The sequence below is a fragment of the Pogoniulus pusillus genome, chromosome 35 (assembly GCF_015220805.1).
Source record: "Pogoniulus pusillus isolate bPogPus1 chromosome 35, bPogPus1.pri, whole genome shotgun sequence".
NCBI classification, from domain to species: Eukaryota; Metazoa; Chordata; class Aves; order Piciformes; family Lybiidae; genus Pogoniulus; species Pogoniulus pusillus.
In genome coordinates, this window is record NC_087298.1 from 3,315,477 (window position 1) to 3,335,738 (window position 20,262).

Sequence of the window (20,262 nt, forward strand, 5' to 3'; positions counted from 1 at the left end):
TACACAGTGAAAAGAGGATGCACAGCAAGGTAAGAATGGGCTCCACAGCATGGTAAGAATGGGGTTCACACACAGATGGGGTGCCCAGGGCATTGGGGATGGGGTGCACAGCTGCCAAGTACCCCAGGAGATGGGCTGCTGAGTCCTTAGCCCCAAACCAGCAGTACCCTACAAGCCCTGAGCATCAGTTGCAGCTAACTGACAGTTGCAGCCCATGGCCATGGGCTGTCCCCACTGGGCACAGAGCCCTGCTGCTGTGCCACCCACCCTGCCCACCTCCTCTCCCTGCTGCAGGGCTGAGGCCAGGTCCCTATGGGATTTTGGGGCAGGCAATATCCAATGGCTCTGAGCAGGGTGAGCATCAGCACAGCACAGACAACCAGCAGAAGGGACGGGGCAAGAGGTGACACTGCTGGTGAGCAGAGCCAGGAGCCACTGCCTCCTCCTGATGGGTGACAGGTGAGCATCCCACAGCACCCATGGGTGCACCTTAAGGTTTGGGGAATCTGAGCCTGTTCATTCATTTCCACCCAGAAATGCAAACTCCTTCATAGGAGCCTGGCTCAGCCTGGCCAAACATCCCCCAAGCATCCCTCCTACAGACCAGGAGAGACTGAAACAGGGAGAAACAAAAGGGAAGAGAGGCAGCAAACACCAGGGACAGTTTCTTGTCCCCCTGCACCCAAAAGTTCCCTTCACACACACCTCTCCAGAACCAGCCTGGTGTGTTTGTGCTACTGGGATTTAGGCTAAGCTTATCTGGAACAAACTGGGAGTGGAGGCTGCTCCTTGTGTCTGCCCTGGCTGCTGTGCTCAGCACCAGGAGTCCCGGCAGGACAGGGATCACTGCCTTGGCTCCAGCACTGCTCCACATCCCTTGGGAGCACTTCCAGCTCCAGCTCAGCTTGGAGGCACACAGCCTGGCTGGAAAGGGCATGGATGCATCCTGCCAGCCCCTCGGCCGCACTCCCGTGCCCGCTGCCCTCTGACTCACAGCACCGTGGGGGAGGGGTGGGCAGCACGGGGGCTGAGCAGCAGGAAAGGATGAGGCAGCGCAGCCTCGGAGGAGAAACCAGATGGGCTCAGGCCTGAACCGGTTCGTCCTCTCTCGCCGTGCCTCTGCCGCTCGTGGCTCTGCCCCCGGATGAGTCAGAAGCGTCCCTAGTGCCAGCTCAGGGCTGGGGCACTCGCTGGGGACATGGCTCTCTGCTCTGCCGCCTGCCCGGCGCACACCTTTCACCAGCGCCCGGCACCTTGCGGCGCTGCCCCGTCCCGACAGCTGGCAGCACCCCGTGTCCCTGGGGATATCCCCTGGGATGCTGCCGGGGGGGGGGGGGGGGGGGGGGGGGGGGGCTCTGACCCTACGGGCAGCACCCACCCTGGCTGCCAGCGCCGCGCCCAGCGCCGCCGCTTGCACAACGCCGTTCCCAGCGCAGCGCCGAGCAAACAAACCTGCCGGGGAGCTCACACCGGGCACGGAACCGCAGCCAAGCAGCGCAGCCAGCGGGGGCTGCTCAACCAAACCCCCCCGCCCCGAGCCCAGCTCTTGACTGTGCTGCGGACGCCCCTCGCCCGCCGCCCCCCCCCCCCCCAAGTCCTCAGCCTGCCGCAAGAGCCTCGCTCCCGTGGCTCGGGGTCACATCCAGCCCGGCGGGTGGGGGGCTGGTGTCCAGATACGTGCTGGGGAGTGTTTTCCCGTGGAGTGGATGCCGGCGTCCCGCTGCTCGCCAGGAACAAGGCTGCTGCGGGGCTGCGTGCGAGGAATGCGCTGTGGATAACAAAGAGCACCGAGGCCTCCGAACGGCTCTGGTCGCGGCTGGACTGAGCCCAGCGAGAGATGGCTGCCCTGAACCTCCCTGCCCAAACGGCTACGGAGGGATAGGGCACGAAGAGATGCCCTCTTGCCCACCCAGCCCTGCCTGATCCAGGCAAGCCCCTCCTGCCCTGTCCCTTCCCCTCTGAGCAGCTTTCAGGAGTGATGCTCCTGCATCCCGCGTGAGGTGCAGGTGCTCACACAACCACCCCTGGTTGGGCTAAACTCACCCCAATCCAAAGTGTCACCTGCCTGGTGGGCACAGGTCCAAGCCCACCAGAAAAGGTGACTGCACTCACAGGACCTTCAGGATACATCCCACAGGCAGGGAGAGATATGGAGCATCCCCACGGAGCAGCTTAGCTCAGGTTGGGCACCACCCCCAAACCCTGTGCAGGACCAGGACCCACTGCCTGCAGTGAATCACCCTGCATGTCCCTTGTCCCTCAGGGTCCCACCAGCACCTGGACAAGCTGGAGAAGAGCTCCAACCCTTTAGTGCTCACCCCACGGTGGGTGCTGCCCCACAGCAAGGTGGGACCCAGCATCACCCCTGTCCATCCACCAGCACGGCCCAGCAGCACTGCACCCACTCCAGTGTGGTGCAACCCCCACTGCAGCTGAGTCACTGCAGCGTCACAGGCAGTGGTGTCAGGGGGTGGTGACAGGCAGCAGTGTCCTTCGGGTACCCACACGGGGCCTTGTGGCACCTGGGAGATGCAGGACCGTGGAGAGCCACAAGCCAAAGGGGCCAGACCTGTCTTGGACATCTCCAGGTCTCTCATGCACCAGGGGATGAGGACAGCAGGGTATGGATAGCCCTTGCTCTGGGAGGTCCCAGCAAATGCTTCTGTGCTGGACAGAGGACAAATAGCAGTCCCCTTGTGTCCCCTCCCATGCCCAGCTCCGGGGAGGGCAGCTGAACCTGGCATGCTTTCCCTCCACCCAGCTGGCTGGTGCCAGTGGGAAACCCAATCCTGCACCACGAGAGGAGACCAAACAAAGACTTTTATGTTCATCTGAAGAAAAACACCAAACCAAGAGGTATTTGAACAAAGCAGCCCTGAGCCTGTTCTGGGCTCTGCCTCAGGCCCTGTTGCTAGGGTGGTTCCAGTGCCCAGCTTCTTTTCAAGGCCAGGGCAAGGACTGAGGGCTCCCACTTGCCCCACAGTACCTGTCCTACACCATGCCTCCCACACCTGCTCCCTTCTCCCCATGAAGGGCAATTCCCTGGCCAAGAGTGGCCACACACTCAGTGTATCCCATAGCTGGGGACACACCAGGAGCACCACAGCCCCTGGGGAACAACACATACCCCTGGCTGGTGGACATCTACCCCGTGGGGTTGGAAAGCAGTGCCTGTTGGCACATGGAGCATCACTGGTGCCTTCCTCACTGTGGGAGGGTGGGAGCAGCCAGCAGAACAAAGCAGCTCCTTGTGAGAGGTAAGGCAGGGATGTTCCCAAGGCAGGGGTGTTCCCAAGACAAGGGTCTGTCCTGGTTTCAGGTGATGCCTTGCACGCATTGAGAGCAGAGGGAAGGTCTCAGGATGCTTCCCACGGCTGAGCCACCACTGCTGTGGGTGCCTGGGAGCTGGCAGCCCCACTCTCCTGCCCCACGCAGCAGCACTGAGGTCACCCCAGCTTTGGGGCACGCCTTTTCATGCAGGAAATCTCCCCAAGGGGCATCACACCTAGTGCTGAGCAGAGCTGGCAAAGAGAAGGAGCCAGGGCCTGCCCCAGGAGCCACCAACACAGCAGAAGAGGAAGGTCCTGTCCTGGGTCCTCTGCCAGCTCCAGGGCAGAGAGTCCCATCCATCCCTGGGGACTCCCATAGCAGAGGGGTCCAAGTCCCTCAGAGCATGGTTGGAAACCTGGCTGAAGGCAGGGTTAGATGCCTGCTGGAGAAGGGCAGGAGGGCATGGAGAAGGGCATCATGCTCTACCAGCTGCAGCTGGGACCTGCACCAAACGCTGCTGCCCTTTCCCTTTGAAAGGGGGGAAAAGGTGGAGCTTTGCTCCTTCCTCCCACTGCGGTCCAGCAGCCTGGGAGGAAATCTGTTTGCAGCAAACGGCTCTGCTCAGCCCCTTCCTCCCCTCCCCAGTGCCCCTCAGGCACTGGGCTCTCCATAGGGCTGGTGTGGGCACATCCAGGCATGGGGCAAGGCTGAGGAACCAGCCAGGGGCTGAGGAGGGAGCATGGCTTGTCTCACAGCCAGACACCAGCCATGCACTGGGGGCTGCAGCACCTTCTGTAAACCCTGTGGTGGGATCAGACCTTGCCCTGTGGGGGCAAAGAGGGTGCTGAGCCCCACACTGGAGACCTGGTGCTCACCTGCCTTCAAACCTAGCCCCAGTAAGCTCCCATGAATAGACATCCCTGGATCCCTCCAGCTCTTCCTCCTGCCCAAAAGCTCCCAGATGCAGAGCCCCGAGTCCTGGGGGTGTGGGAGGTCAGAGCCTTGTCCCACAAGCTGCCAGTTTTCCAGCTTCCCCCCACTGGGAGCAAGCTGCCAGCTGGGTTGTGAAGTGAAACCTGGTCACAGGATGCTGTAAGAGGGCTGGAAACGAGCTAGGTGGGTCTGATGGTGCTGCTTCCCCATGGGCTGACACCAGCCTCCTGCCCATGAGTCCAGCAACAGGCTCTGCCCATGGGATCCACCACCCATCACATCTGCATGGAGCAGGGCTGTCTGCCCACCTAACCCTGGGCCATTCTGGTGGCCATGCCCATGCCCATGTGGCACATTGGGTGTTCCCTGCATGGGGCAGGACTGGCAGGACTGCGGCCACAGCAAAGCCAGGGGTGGGAGGCAGCAGCTTGTTGCAACCTGCCGTGGAGCTTGGGCAGAAGGAAGGGAACCCATGGGTGCTGTGGAGGGTGGGGAAGAGCTGGTGGGGTGTGCTGGGAGGTGCTGAGCCTCCCCGGGTTCAGAGGCAGCCTCTGCTGTGATCTGAGGACAGCAGGGAGGCAGAGGCTCGGGAAATCCCAGCTCCTGGCTCTGCTTCCCTTGCTGGGTCCCGGCAATGGCAATAGGGGGGGGTCTGACTCTGCAGCAGTGGGGGAGTCCTGGCCTGTGCAGGGCTTTTCTCTCAACTGGGCTGACCTGAGGACTCACAAAGAGCTCTCAGCTGTGGTGCCAGCTCTGCTCCTCCTGCTCCCAGGCAGAGCAGGGACGTTCTCCATGCACGCCTCAGCTTGCTCAAGGCAAAGCCTTTGGCTAAGCTCTTGCTGGGGGAGGCAGGGAAAGCCCCCCGCAGGGAGGGAAAGCCAGGCTCTGCCCCAGGGCTGAGCACAGGACCTCCTGCCCATGTGGGAAAGCCACCAGCAGCTGGAGATGTCCCCTGCCCAAACACGCTGGCTGCGAGCAAGCCCCGTGCCCCAACACGACGGCTGCGGGTAAGCCCCAGCTTGCCAGAACCAGCCCTTCCCGGCTGGCAGGGAGCCCTGACATGCCAGGGGAGTTATTTATTTCCCCATGAAAGACACACACCTCGTTAGGAGAAACCACTCCACGTCTCCAGCACATTGCCCACACCGATCCCTCAGAGCCTCCCTGCACCGCTCCCGCCCCGGGGCAGGGTGAGGGCTTCAGCCTCCAGACCAACCCCAGAGCCCATCGCCAACAGCCACCACCTCCCGTGCTGGCTGGAGCTGGGCTGTGGCCAAGACAAGGAAGCCAGTGTCACGCTATAGGAAGCCACAGCAAACCTCTGCCCACTGCCAGCAGCTCCCCCCTCTGCGGCACACCACAGCCCGGAGCTTTCGGTGCTTGCCAGGCACCTTCCAGACTCCAGCCCACAGCCCAGCCCAGCAGGCTCCTCCTCAGGTGCCATCAGGGCTATGCAGCCACCATCGATGCCCAGCGAGGCTCGTTGGAAAGAAGCCAGCTGCGGGGCTGGTGCAGGGGGCGAGGATTGGTGCCACTTCTGCCACCTCTGCGTGGGCTGCTGTCTGCAGGAAGTCCCATCCCTAAATTGCTGGTTTGTTCTGTAATGAACGGGTTGGTGACTCCCTGGAGATACCAGAACAAGGTGTGAGCTCTTGGGGACCCTCCCTGCAATGCCACCCACCTCCTCATCCCTCATTTTCCCTGAGCCATTCCACCCAGAAACACCAGCTCCACGGGGCAGACCCACCCAAATCCTGCCAGCTATGATCCACCCCATCCCCTTGGAGAAGGAGGCCATGGGGTGGGATGCACTAGGGAAGGAGTTATTCCAGCACAAGGGAAGAGCTTCATCCAGCCCCTTGCTGAGGACACCTACTGCCCGGGACAGGAGGCAAAGCACCCAGGGATATCTTCACCCTCCCAGCAGCCCTTCCAGGACACCCCATACCTGTCACCCTCATGTCCCCAGGCAACAGTGCCCATGCTGGCCATCCCAGGATGGGGATGCAGCCCCTGCTCCAGCCCACGCAGCACGTTGGGAGCAACTCCCAGCCCACATCTGGGAAGACGAGGAGGAGGAAGGCAGCTGAAGGGTGTTCACAAACAAGCTGGGTGGTGACTCAAGCCAGAATCACGTCCGTAACAGGACGGCAGAAGGAAATGCTTACCCCCAGCTGCACATCCCTACAGTTCCACCACAGCTCTCCAGGCCCACACGTGGCCATAGAAACCACGGAGGAAGGGATCAGGAGCTGCAGGCAGCACTGTCTGAACACCACCCCGCTGCAGATCACACCCCCCCGGGCTGCCCTGTCGGCCCCAGAGCAGTGGAGCATCCCCAGTGCTGGCAGTGATGCTGCCTGCATGGCTGCCCAGGCAGCAGAACATCTCAGCCCCACCAGCACCACCAACAGGAGGAAAGACCCTGGGCCTGAGCCACCAACACACAACTCACATGTGTGTAGCTCATGACCTCCAGGGTATGTTGGCATCAGTCTCATGGCAGCCCACACCACATGGACTGAGACAGGGCATGGGACCTTTGCGGCACGGCTTTGATGGCAGAGGTCTTGATGCAGAGGGCACCATGTCCAGAGGTCCTGATGCAGAGGGGACCATGTCATGCATGGCATGGAAAGTCTTTGCACCTCCTGCTCCCAGCAGGGGCAGGATCTGGCCCAGCATCTCACCATCTCCCCCAGCCCCAGAGCTTGCCGTGTGCCCAGCTGGCCCAGTTCTGCTGCTGTGAAGGGGCAACGCCAAGCCTCAAGAGCTTCCACCCCTGCTGCAATTAGGGGTCAGATCAGCCTGGGCAGCTCCTGAAAATGGTCCAAAGTTGGGAAAACAACTGGGAAAAGTTGCTTGGAGAAGGGGAGGGATCCTGCTCGAGCAGCAGCAGCCGAGAACAGGCCAAGCTAGGCTGGAAAACCCAGAGCTTCCCCGGCGCTGTGCTTTGCATGCCTGACAGCAAGTCCTGCCTTGCCTGTTGGGTCACAGCCCCTCCCAGCTCCAGGGGCCTTCACCCAGCCAGCAGCCCTGGTGCTAAGCAGATTGGTGCTCAGTGAACCCACTGGGCTCCAGTTTTTCCCAGGGAAGTGTCCCAGTAGAGGTGTGGATCCTCTCTCCTCTCCCTGGACCCTGGGAGCTGCAGCAGGTCACAGGAGATGTATCAGCCCAGCCTCCACAGTCTAACTCCACAGGAATCCTGTTTCCCCCAGGGAAATCCAACTGGGTCCCCCAATCCTGCTGAACACAGGCTGAGCCCTCCACTGTGTAACAGCTCAGTCCCTGCCAGGGTGGAGCCATCCAGCCTGCTCTCACATACACCTAATTTCTGATCCAGCAGAGACAGATTCCTGCGTAGGGAACCCAGACAGGCTTTTCCTTGTTATTCTTCAGGATTAGGACCACGGGGCTGGGAGAGGAGGGAGTTATCTCAGCGTGTCAACAGGAGACTCAGGATGTGCTTTGGACCTGGATGTGCTGAGCAGCCACGCAGAGCTGAGCTGGTGCAGCCTCATGGATCACAGACCCAAGTCTCCTGGATCAGACCAAATCCAGCACCACCTCATGGATCACAGATCCAAGTCTCCTGGATCAGACCAAATCCAGCACCACCTCATGGATCACAGACCCAAGTCTCCTGGATCAGACCAAATCCAGCACTGCCTCATGGATCACAGATCCAAGCTGGCACAGCCTTGTGGATCAGATCAAATCCAGCACTACCTCATGGATGACAGACCCAAGCTGGCACAGCCTCGTGGACCAGACTGAATCCAGCATTGCCTCATGGATCACAGATCCAAGCTGGCACAGCCTCATGGATCAGACCAAATCCAACACTACCTCATGGATCACAGATCCAAGCTGGCACAGCCTTGTGGATCAGATCAAATCCAACACTACCTCATGGATCACAGATCCAAGCTGGCACAGCCTCGTGGATCAGACCAAATCCAACACTACCTCAAGGATCACAGATCCAAGCTGGCACAGCCTCATGGATCAGACCAAATCCAACACTACCTCATGGATCACAGACCCAAGCTGGCACAGCCTTGTGGATCAGACCAAATCCAGCACTACCTCATGGATCACAGATCCAAGCTGGCACAGCCTCATGGACCGGACTGAATCCAGCATAGCCTCATGGATCAGACCAAATCCAGCACTACCTCATGGATCACAGATCCAAGCTGGCACAGCCTCGTGGATCAGACCAAATCCAACACTACCTCAAGGATCACAGATCCAAGCTGGCACAGCCTCATGGATCAGACCAAATCCAACACTACCTCATGGATCACAGACCCAAGCTGGCACAGCCTTGTGGATCAGACCAAATCCAGCACTACCTCATGGATCACAGATCCAAGCTGGCACAGCCTCATGGACCGGACTGAATCCAGCATAGCCTCATGGATCAGACCAAATCCAGCACTACCTCATGGATCACAGATCCAAACTGGCACAGCCTTGTGGATCAGACCAAATCCAGCACTGCCTCATGGATCACAGATCCAAGCTGGCACAGCCTCATGGACCAGACTGAATCCAGCATAGCCTCATGGATCAGACCTGAGCCAGCACATCACAGAAAGGGTTGAAAGTGACCTCTGAAGATCCACAAGTCCAACCCCTATTCCAGAGCAGGATGACCTAAAGCAGATCACAGCCTCACGGATCAGACCCGATCCAGCACAGCCTCAAGGATCAGCTGTGTTGAGCTTCAGCTATGCAACACCCAAGCCCTGCAGCCTGTTACCAGCTCTCCTTCACAGCTCACAAACCTGCTGGCACCCTGTTAAGCCACACACCACGTAGGCATTCCTGCCAGGACACGGGGCTTGGCAAGGCAGATGGGCTCCAGCATGCACTACAGGACACTGAGTCTGTGTGCCGGTACCGTGCCAGCTGTGCCACTCTGCTCCAACTGTGCCAGACCTGCAGCAGCCTTTCCACCAAAGCCCTCGTGGGCAAACGGCTTCAGAGCCTCCCCCGTGGCTTTATGGTGGCGATGGTAGAAAGATACAGCAGGGACGCCTCTAAAACCCAGGTGCTCCCCCAGCCCTTGAGCTCTGCGAGAGATGCACAAGGTCCAGCATGAAGCCAGGCTCCTCTGTGCCACCCGACTAGGTGTGGCTTGGCGGGGGGGGGTGGCTTAACCTGGTGACGAGGAAGGGTTCTCAGCCTGGGGAGCTGAAACTGAAGCCGGAGGAAGAAAAGGCTTGGAGGTCAAGTCCTGCCTGCTCGGGAGCCGCGGGGAGCGCAGCGCCCGCATCACAAGTGACGCAAGGTGGCTTGAGGCGGGGGACACGGCACGCAGAGGAGGGGTGACCCCCACTTAAGGGGTCAAGCAAGTCCCCGCAGGCAGCAATTAGGAGCCCTGCCGCCCCGCCAGCCACCGCCTCGCACAGACCCGTGCCTGTGCAGCCCTAATCCCACGTCCAGCCATTCCCAGGCGATTCCCAGGCGGCACTGGCCAGACATCCTGCCGGGACAGACAGGCTCTCAATGACCACATTGTCACCAACCCCCTCCCCGTCCTACAGAGCCGCTGGGGGGAACTGCTGTGGGACGGAATAGACCTGGAGCATCCGAGCGGTGCAGTCAATCCTTTCTCCCCCATCTCAGAGCCCTTGGAGAGGTTTCCCTACGGACGCCCCAGCCTCGCCAAGGGGGAGAAAGTTCATCCAGCGGCCCAGCCCCAGCACCCCCCGTGCTGACAGTGGTTTCCCAGCACAGGACCCAGCTTGCCAGCACCTCACCAAAAGCCCAGCTCCCCCCTTCCCTCCCCACAGCCCAGCGAAGCTCAGAGCACGAACACGCTCCCCGGTCCCCGGAGCCAACACAAACACCCCCGGCACAACCCAGCCTTTCATTTGGGAAGCAGACAGGCACCTCGGGTGTCCCCCCCCAACACTACCCTGGACTGCGCCCAGCCAAGGGGGCAGGCAAAAACACAGACCGGGAAATTGCAACGTGGTGGAAATAAAAGAGGGAGGGGAAAAAGACTTAAAGTTTGGGAAAGAAGGGAAAAGCAGGAGGGGGGCTTCAGGCAACGGGGGGGAGGGAGCGGGGGGAGGGAGAGCAGAGGGTGTGTCACAGTCTAGCTTGAAGAGAGGGCTGGGACTGGGATAAGAGAGGGATCTTGGTTGGGATAGAAGAGAGTAGCCTGGCTGAGATAAGAAAGGGATTGAGAGAGGGATGGAACTGGGTAAGAGAGAGAATCCCGGCTGGGATAAGAGAGAGGATCCTGACTGGAATGAGAGGGATGGGACTTGGCTAAGAGAGGGATCTCGGCAGGGTTAAGGGGAGCGGGGGATACGCTCCGGGAGCTCACCCGAGATGTGCTGGCGGCGACCCTCGTCCAGATGCGTGGAGACCACATCTCCCATGGCGAGCCGAGCCGGGCCGAACCGAGCCGAGCCGAGCCGGGCCGGGCCGGGGCGGGCGGCGGCAGGAGCAACAGCAGCAGCAGGAGCAGCAGCAGCAGCAGGAGGAGGAGGAGGAGGAGGAAGGCAGAGCCCTGGGCGGTCAGGCAGCCCCGGCCCCGGCCCGGGCCACTCCCACTGCGCCGCCTCGCTGCCGCCGCGGCAGCGCCCGGGTGCCCTCCGCCTCCCTCCTTGCAATTAGCCCCCTTAATTTGACGGATGGGGAGGCTCAAGGAGGGCGGTCGGGCAGCCTCCCGGGGTGCTGCGGATCCCTCAGCCCGGAGTTCAGCCGGAGAACCTTCCGGTAGCTCCCGCGGCTGCTGGCACCGGGCGAACCGGCTCCGTCCAGGCAGCGGCTTCCGCGGCTCCCGACGCCGCTCACGGGGCGATTGCAACAGCTGCGGCTCCCCGCCCCGCCGCCACCGCCGCCACCGCCGCCGGCAGCGCCGCTCCGCCCGGGCTGCTCCCAGGGACAAGGTGAAGGTCCTCAACCCTAAAGCTGCTCTCAGTCCCAAGGTGAAGGTGCTCAACCCTAAAGCTGCTCTCAATTCCAAGCTGAAGGTGCTCAACCTTAAAAGCTGCTTTCAGTTCCAAGGTGAAGATGCTCAACCCTAAAGCCGCTCTCAGTCCCAAGGTGAAGGTGCTCAACCCCAAAGCTGCTCTCAGTCCCAAGGTGAAGGTGCTCAACCCTAAAACTGCTCTCAGTCCCAAGGTGGAGGTGCTCAACCCTAAAGCTGCTCTCAGTCCCAAGGTGAAGGTGCTCAACCCTAAAGCTGCTCTCAGTCCCAAGGTGGAGGTGCTCAACCCCAAAGCTGCTCTCAGTTCCAAGGTGAAGGTGCTCAACCCCAAAGCTGCTCTCAGTCCCAAGCTGAAGGTGTTCAGCTCTAAAGCTGCTCTCAATTCCAAGCTGAAGGTGCTCAACCTTAAAAGCTGCTTTCAGTTCCAAGGTGAAGATGCTCAACCCTAAAGCCGCTCTCAGTCCCAAGGTGAAGGTGCTCAACCCCAAAGCTGCTCTCAGTCCCAAGGTGAAGATGCTCAACCCTAAAGCTGCTCTCAGTCCCAAGGTGAAGGTGCTCAACTTCTAGCTGCATTCAGTTCCAAGGTGAAGGTGCTCAACCTTGAGCTGCATCCAGTGCCTAGGTGAGAGTGCTCAACCCTGGGCTGCTCCCAGTGACAAGGTGAAGATGCTCAACCTTGAGCTGCTCTCAGTGCACAAGATAGGTGGCTGGACAGCAGAGCAGAGCTGGGGGCACGCAAAGGACCCCATGACTTGTCCTGGCTCCAGATGGCTTTCATCCCACAGGGAAGCAGGTTGGGAAAACTCAAGCTGCCTTAGAACACCCTACAGCCATGGATTTTGGACTAAGAAGTACTTGTCTGCACTCTTCTTGGGTGGAGGAAGGCAGAAAGAAGCTGGCATCTCCCAGACCAGCTGGCATCACCGTGGAGCTGGAGGACACACTCAAATAGCACAAGGGGACACAGCCTCAAGCTGTGCCAGGGCAGGTCTAGGCTGGATGTTAGGAGGAAGTTGTTGTCAGAGAGAGTGATTGGCATTGGAATGGGCTGCCCAGGGAGGTGGTGGAGTCTGTGTGGCTGGAGGTGTTGCAGCCAAGCCTGGCTGGGGCACTTAGTGCCATGGTCTGGTTGGTCGGGCAGGGCTGGGTGCTAGGTTGTGCTGGCTGAGCTTGGAGCTCTCTTCCAATGGGGTTGATTCTATGGCAGTGGGACTCTGGAACCAGCAATGCTCCAGTTAACTCCCCTGGCACACGCTCCGCGGGGCCCAGAAGGGCCTGGCCGGGGCCACGGGGGGCTGCGGGGCGCTGCGGGAGCTCCCGGGGCTGGGGCTGCGCAAGGCGGCAGGGACGCGGCCGGGGCGCGGGGAGCTGCAGGAAGCGGTGCAGAAGCTCCTCCTTCCTCCGCGGCCGCTGCAGCTCCTCTCCCGGGAGCAACAGGCGGAAACAGCCCTGGCAGCATCCCCCGGCGCTGCCTGGGCAGGATCCGGCTGGAGGAAAGGCCTTGACTCCATCGTTCCCAGAGCTGGAGGAGGAGGAGGAAGGAGGAGGAGGAGGAGGAGGAGGAGGAGGTGGAGGAGGAAGGAGGAGGAAGGAGGAGGATGTGGCGGTGGCGGCGTGGCCAGAAAGTTCAGGCTGTTCCCAGCTGGGCGGCTCCTGGGAGTCGCTGCCGAGGTTGATCCGTTCCTTGGGATGGCTTCGGTGCATGGATGCGTGCAGAGCACTGGGAGCTTGGGCTGGGCAGGGCAAAGCTTGGCTCAACCATGGCCAGGTTGGGTGGCTGGGTCGAAGCCAGACGGCGTGGAAGCAGCTCCGGGGCTGTGGAGTGAGGCTCTTCCTGGGCTGGATGTTTACCCGGCGGGAGGAGGAGAGGAGGTGGCCAGCCCTGCAGAGAGGCATCCTGTTTATCCTGCCTGAAATAGCTCTTCTTGGCTGGCCGCAGTCTGCCGGGCTGGGGAGGGGGACAGAAGGCTGCTCACACCTCTCCATGCCAGCTACCACCAGCCCTGTCCTGAAATGGTGTCCACCACCTGCCTGGCACACTCAGGGTTTCTTCCCTCACACCATGCCAAGGTGCTGCTGCTTGGTGGGGAGGGGAAAGGTGGGGGAGGAGGGAATATTGATGCTCCCTTGCCAGGTCACAAAGCCAAACTCTCAGCATGAGGACAAAGAGCATCAGGACATCCACTGGCATCCAGATGCTACCCTGCATCTGCCCCAGCACCTGTGGGAATGAGAGAAGCCAGGGTTGGGCTGCAGTGGGGAGCTGCTGGGGATGGGGAACCCCCTGAGCTGGGCTTACTCCCCAAGGATGCTCACCACATGTCAGCTCTTTCCACCTTGGCATGGTTCTCACCCCTGTAAGTCGTTTCAAATCATAGATTCATAGAATGGTTTAGTTTGGATGGGACATTAAAGGTCATCCAGCTCCAGCCCTTCTGCCATGGGCAGGGACACCTCCCACTAGAACAGGTTGCTCAAGGGCTTGTCCAACCTGGCCTTGAACAGCTCCAGGGGACATCCACAACCTCCCTTAGCAACCTGTCCTAGTCTCTTGCCACCCTCACTGGAAAGAATTTCTTCCTCATCTCCAGTCCAAATCTGCCTTCTTCCAACTCAAATGCATTTCCCCCCCCCAATCCTATCACTACAAACCCTCATAAAAACTCCTTCCCCAGCTCTTCTGGAGCCCCTTCAAGTACTGGAAGGCTGCTCTAAGGTCTCCATGGAGCCTTCTCTCCTCCAGGCTGAACAACTGTGACTCTCACAGCTAAATTGTTCCCTTTTTTTCTCTTTGCAATGCCCCCTCAGAAAGCTTTCACCCTTGACAGCAGCTTTGCTTGCTCCAAGTGCTCCTTGATATCAAGGGGATGCTCCTGGGAAATTTAGCTACAGCAAAATCTCATTTCCAATTGAAAGTTGTTCCACTGAAGGCTTCTAAATGCTCTCCCCAGTGCTGATCCCTGAGGAATCTGGCTCTGAATTGGTTGGAAGGTCTCTCTTGGTGTGGAGATGGCATTTAAAATGGGAGACAAAAATCATCCCCCTCCCTCACATGGCAGGAGAACGTTGAGCATCTACCCGTGGAAAGAACTTCCTTCTCAGAAACCAAGCTTCACTCCTTTAGGGGAAGCAATGTATGGGCTGTGATTTAGGCAATGCCCACAGGGTCCTGCTAAACAGCCCAGATAAGAGGTGTAAACCCTTTGGGTTTGATCAATCACCCCCCTGGAATCACTGCAGCACTCTGCAGCCAGCCCTGACCTGCCCCTTTTGCCCACTGATTTATGCCTTAGGGGTGAAGAAGCAGAGAGCAGTGCTGCTGGCAGTCTGCAGACAGGAAGGCTCTGTCTGTGGCAGGCAGAATGAGCGTGTCAACAGGGACTGGAGGCCCCAGTGCAGACACAGAGCCTGTTTCTGAGGCTCAGAAAACCACCTGAAGCCGAGCACAACCTCCTGGCACCAGTACCCAGTCACGAGGTTTTGCCACACGCTGCCTGGTGGCACAGACAGGGGCAGCTGCTGGAGCTTGAGGAGAGAAAAGCAAAGGAGTTACCACACAGGAGCACTGAATGTCAGGGGCTGGAAGGGGCCTCGAGAGATTATCTGGTCCAACCCCCCCCCTGCCAGAGCAGGATCACCTGCACCAGATCACTCAGGAACGCCTTATCTGAAGGGTTTGTTATGACAGGAGGCTGTTCAGAGGCTCAAAGCTCAAAGGTGGTGTCACGCTGAGCACTGCTGGTTGTGTTCCCTCTGGCCACGAGCAGAGGAGATTGGCCTCAGAGAGGTCCTGCTCAGGGTTTCCTCCATCCCCAGCATGATCCTGGGCAGTGTTTCCCCCTTCCCCATCATGGTCCTGCTCAGGGTTTCCTCCATCCCCAGCATGATCCTGGGCAGTGTTTCCCCCTTCCCCATCATGGTCCTGCTCAGGGTTTCCTCCATCCCCAGCATGATCCTGGACAGTGTTTCCCCCTTTCCCATCATGGTCCTGCTCAGGGTTTCCTCCATTCCCAACATGATTCTGGGCAGTGTTTCCCCCTTCCCCATCATGGTCCTGCTCAGGGTTTCCTCCATTCCCAACATGATTCTGAGCAGTGTTTCCCCTTTCCCCATCATGTTCCTGCTCAGGGTTTCCTCCATTCCCAACATGATTCTGGGCAGTGTTTCCCCTTTCCCCATCATGGTCCTGCTCAGGGTTTCCTCCATTCTTGACATTATCCTGGGCAGTGTTTCTCCTGCTCCCAGCATGGCCCTGGGCAGTGTTTCCCCTATTCCCAGCATGGTCCTGCTCAGGATTTCCTCCATCCTCAGCAAGGTCCTGGGCAGTGTTTCCCCCACCCCCAGCATGGTCATGTTCAGGGTTTCCTCCATTCTTGACATCATCCTGGGCAGTGTTTCCTCCATCTCTGTTGCCTTGCTGGTTGCCTGGGGAAGATGAGGCCAGACTGGATGAAGCCTTGAGCAATCTGGTCTTAGTAGAAGGTGTCCCTGCCCATGGCCCATGGTCCCTTCCAACTCAAACCATTCCATGAATCTACACTCAGCAAAGTACTCCAAACCTCCCCTTTGCCCTTCCATGGGCACATCACGTCCCATGGATGATCCTGATACCCCAATCCATGCCCACGAGGAGCATGGAAAAAAAACCAATCCATTATTTGGGATATTTTTGTGCCCACAGCAGTCAAACTGAGCCTGCCAGGGGCTGTGTGCTCAAATTCCTGCCCCTTCTGCTTGTCCCTTTGGATTGAGGACCTGTGACGAGGATCACCCTGCTGTGTTCCCCTTGGGTTTTTCACACAGCCATCACCACGGTGTAAAATCGAACCTCTCGGCAGCACAGGAGGTGGATGCACCTGCAGAATGCCCAGACCGAGCTGTTCCACATCTCCTCCCACCTCCAGGACCTGCTGCATTCCTGCCACCGCTAAACGCAGCAGAGAGCTTTCAGGCCAGTAACCATTTCTCTCCCCTGACTGCCACAAGGAGCAATCAGTGGAGTTCTCCTTTCACTCTCGTTGGCTCTGGAGGAGGATCTGGTTTCACCTCAGCTGGATCACTGGGAAACTTGATCACTCGGAGGAGAAGAGCCTGGGGGTGTTTTTGGGCAGGAGGTGCAGCCCAGGAGGTTTCAGGGTGTCCTTTGCAAATAGGTACACGTTTCAGTTCAATTTTGGGTCCCTCACTCCAACAAGGACATTGAGGGGCTGCAGCAGGTCCAGAGAAAGGCAACAAAGCTGGTGAAGGGTCTGGAGAAGGAGGTTGGTGAGAAGCAGCTGAGGGAGCTGGGGGTGTTCAGCCTGGAGAAAAGGTGGCTGAGGGCAGGCCTGATTGCTCTCTACAACTGCCTGAAAGGAGGATGGAGCCAGGTGGGGGTTGGTCTCTTCTCTCTAGTATCAGGTGATAGGATGAGAAGAAATAGCCTGAAATTGTGCCAGGGGAGGTTGAAGTTGGATAGCAGGAAAAATGTTCTTGCTGCAGGAGTGGTCAGGGATTGGAACAGGCTGCCCAGGAAGGTGGTGGAGTCACCTTGCCTGGAGGTGTTCAAGAAATATGTGGTCATGGTGCTTTGGGACATGGTTTAATGGCCATGGTGGTGTTGGGTTGATGGTTGGACTGGATGATCTTAGGGGGCTTTTCCAACCACAACAGTGCTGTGATTTCTCCGGGTTCAGGTCCCCATCCACAGGGGGATAACCACAGGCAGACCCACCCAGGGCTACCTCTAAGGCCCCAGAGGTAAGGATGGCATGTCCTTCTTCATGGGCTCTGCTGAGATGTGGGGTTTGAGCCAGCCAAGCCCGGACACAGTATCACAGTATCACAGTATCATCAGGGTTGGAAGAGACCTCACAGATCATCAAGTCCAACCCTTTAGCACAGAGCTCAAGGCCAGACCATGGCACCAAGTGCCACATCCAGTCCTGCCTTGAACAGCCCCAGGGACGGCGACTCCACCACCTCCCCGGGCAGCCCATTCCAGTGTCCAATGACTCTCTCAGGGAAGAACTTTCTCCTCACCTCCAGCCTAAGTTTCCCCTGGCACAGCTTGTGGCTGTGTCCTCTCGTTCTGGTGCTGGCCACCTAGCCATGGCAACACCTCCTTTGTTCACCAGCAGGAGCACCTGGAAGCCTGAAGACCTACACACAGTTTCTGCAGCCCTGACAGTGCTGAGCAGCTACTGCTGAATCCTAGAGGAATTAGGGCTTGGGCTTTTCACAGAATCAAGCAGGTTGGAAGAGACCCCCAAGCTCATCCAGCCCAACCTAGCACCCAGCCCTAGCCAATTAATCAGGACACGAGAGAAAATAACCCAGTAAGGTAGAGTGTGAAGGTGCCCTGTGCTGGGGACTGTTCACCCTTCCCAGGAACCTGCCTCGGTGCAATCCAGGGCTGTAGAATTGCAGCAGTAAAGCTTCCCTGCGCTGATAAAGCCTCAGGCAGCTCTGCCCAGCCCCACGGAGCAGCAGTGCCATGCCCATGGCTGCAGGCATGGGTGGCTGCGCCCTCAGCCCTACTGACTCCAGCGGGATTTACTGTGCCGGAGCAGCACTCGGAGATAAGGAGGTGACTAAGCTGTGCTGATTCAGGGCTGCCGTGATCCCTGCTTTTGCTGATTCAGGACCAGATCAGGATGGGTAACCTCCAGCCTGGGGATGGAGCGCAGGAGCTCCAAGCTTTGGCTTTGGGGAGCAACTCAGGACCCTGCAAAGACCCAAAACCAGACTCGCGGGGCTGGGACAAGGGTCGGGGTGTGCCCGGGAGAGTTACCCACTCACACACCCCCGTGGGTGAGCACCCAGCCCGCTACAGGCATGGCACCAACAGGGCTAGCGGACCGCAGCCCCCCGGGCGGGCAGAGGAGGCGCAGGGAGGCTGCTGTGGATCACTATCGCCCTCTGCTGGTGCGCGCTGGGATAGCTGCGTAGCGGCCCCGGCTCTGGACAGGGAGTGGCGGTGCAGCCTGTGGAGGGCGCCACAGCCTGGCGGCACTGGCATGGGCATTGGGAACGGGCACAAGCATGTGCACCGGTGTAGCATGGGTACTGGCATGGGCATTGGGAACGGGCACAAGCGTGCACCAGTGTAGCATGGGCATGGGCATGGGCATTGGGAACGGGCACAAGCGTGCACCGGTGTAGCATGGGTACTGGCATGGGCATGGGCATTGGGAACGGGTACAAGCATGTGCACCAGTGTAGAATGGGCACTGGCATGGGCATGGGCATTGGGAACGGGCACAAGCATGTGCACCGGTGTAGCATGGGCACTGGCATGGGCATGGGCATTTGGAACGGGCACAAGCATGTGCACCGGTGTAGAATGGGCACTGGCATGGGCATGGGCATTGGGAACGGGCACAAGCATGTGCACCAGTGTAGCATGGGCACTGGCATGGGCATGGGCATTGGGAACGGGCACAAGCATGTGCACCAGTGTAGCATGGGCACTGGCATGGGCATGGGCATTTGGAACGGGCACAAGCATGTGCACCAGTGTAGCATGGGCACTGGCATGAGCATGGGCATTGGGAACGGGCACAAGCATGTGCACCAGTGTAGCATGGGTACTGGCATGGGCATGGGCATTGGGAACGGGCACAAGCATGTGCACCAGTGTAGCATGGGTACTGGCATGGGCATAGGGAACGGGCACAAGCATGTGCACCAGTGTAGCATGGGCACTGGCATGGGCATGGGCACCCAATGAAGCAGGCACGGGCACCGGCATGGCATGGGAACTAGAACTGGACATGGGCATCAGTATGACATGGGCTCTTGGAATGGGCATAGGCATAGGCATGGGCCTAGGAAAGGGCACTGGCATGCTATGAGCACTGGGAATAGGCACGGGTATGGGTGTGCTACGGTGCTGTGGCACTGGCATAGAGTGGGCACTGGAAAGGGGCACTGGCATGATTTGGGCATGGAATACAGCTTCAGCGGCCTGAATAAGAGCAATGGGAATAGGAACTGGCACTGGCATGGGCATAAGCACAAGCACAGAGTGCTGGCACCAGCATTGTCTCTGGTATGAGGACCAACTCTGGGAATGGGCACCAGCATGGTGCTCACTTGTGGGTAAAAGGCTTGGGCACAAAGCACGGGCATGGCACATGGACATGGGGATGGGAATGGGATGTGGGCACCAGCATGGCACGGGGCACAGGCACTGCCTCTCCAGTCCCTGCAGCTGCTTGGAGGCTGCTGTGCAGACCCAGAAGGGTCTGGATGCTGTACCAGCCACCTGCTTTCCCTGGAGCCCACGGTGGTGGGCACTGGGCACCAACAAGCATGGGAGCAGTGGCCTCAGTCCCTTTGGCTCTGGCCCTTGCTGCAGGATTCTGTGCAGAGCTTTTTCTGAGCTGTGGACTCTGCACCACTTCCAGACCCCACGCAGGGCTTGGGGCCAGGTCGCCTCAGCCACCACTTGGGTGTTTGCACCGAGAAAAGGAAACCAAACCCTGAGTCTGAGCAGTGCTCAGCACCTGGGGCACCACAGACCTGGGCCCCGCCTGCACCAGGGCAAGTGTCTGCCCAACCACCACCCCTCTGCCTCCAGGAACATCCCAGGACACGTGCAGGTTATTAACCCCAAGCCACACCACCCCAGGGACCAGAGACATGGGTGACACTGTGCCCTCCCTGTCCCTGCAGCCACCTTCCCTTGGCACACGTTGCTGGCCCTGGGCTGAGTCAGTGTTTCAAAGAGGCAGGGATGTGGTGCTGAGGGGCATGGTTTGGTAGGGAGAGAATGGTTGGGTAGGGTTAGAGAATGGTTGCACTGGATGATCTTGGAGGTCTCTTCCAAGCTGGTTGATTCTATGCTCTTGAAAGTCTTTTCCAGCTAAAGCAACTCTGATTTGGCTTCATCACCACCAGTTTGCCACTGCCTGCACTGAGGGTGGGCTGGGGGGGAAGTGGCCTCCTTGTTTCACCATCCCCATGATGGATGTGTGCCTCAGCAGGGTGGAGCCCCATGGGGTTCCACCTCACTGGGGCTCTGGGGGAGAGGACACCCCCAGGGCTCACACACCCTGCCCATGGACTAGCAGCTCTGGGGGAATCAGGGAGGACCCAGGGATATCCTCAGGCTCTCCCAC

The 20,262-nt window shown here is 59.3% G+C and overlaps 1 protein-coding gene across 1 annotated transcript in view; it reads right to left on the reverse strand.

Annotated features, from left to right (window-relative positions):
- NIBAN2 (niban apoptosis regulator 2) overlaps positions 1 to 10,754 on the reverse strand; it is a 44,380-nt gene extending 33,626 nt beyond the window's left edge. The window contains exon 1 of the mRNA XM_064171052.1: positions 10,550 to 10,754. Coding sequence (XP_064027122.1) covers positions 10,550 to 10,604 — 55 coding nt within the window. The 5' untranslated portion in view covers positions 10,605 to 10,754. The remainder of the gene's footprint in view (positions 1 to 10,549) is intronic.
- Between the last annotated feature and the right edge of the window lie 9,508 nt (positions 10,755 to 20,262).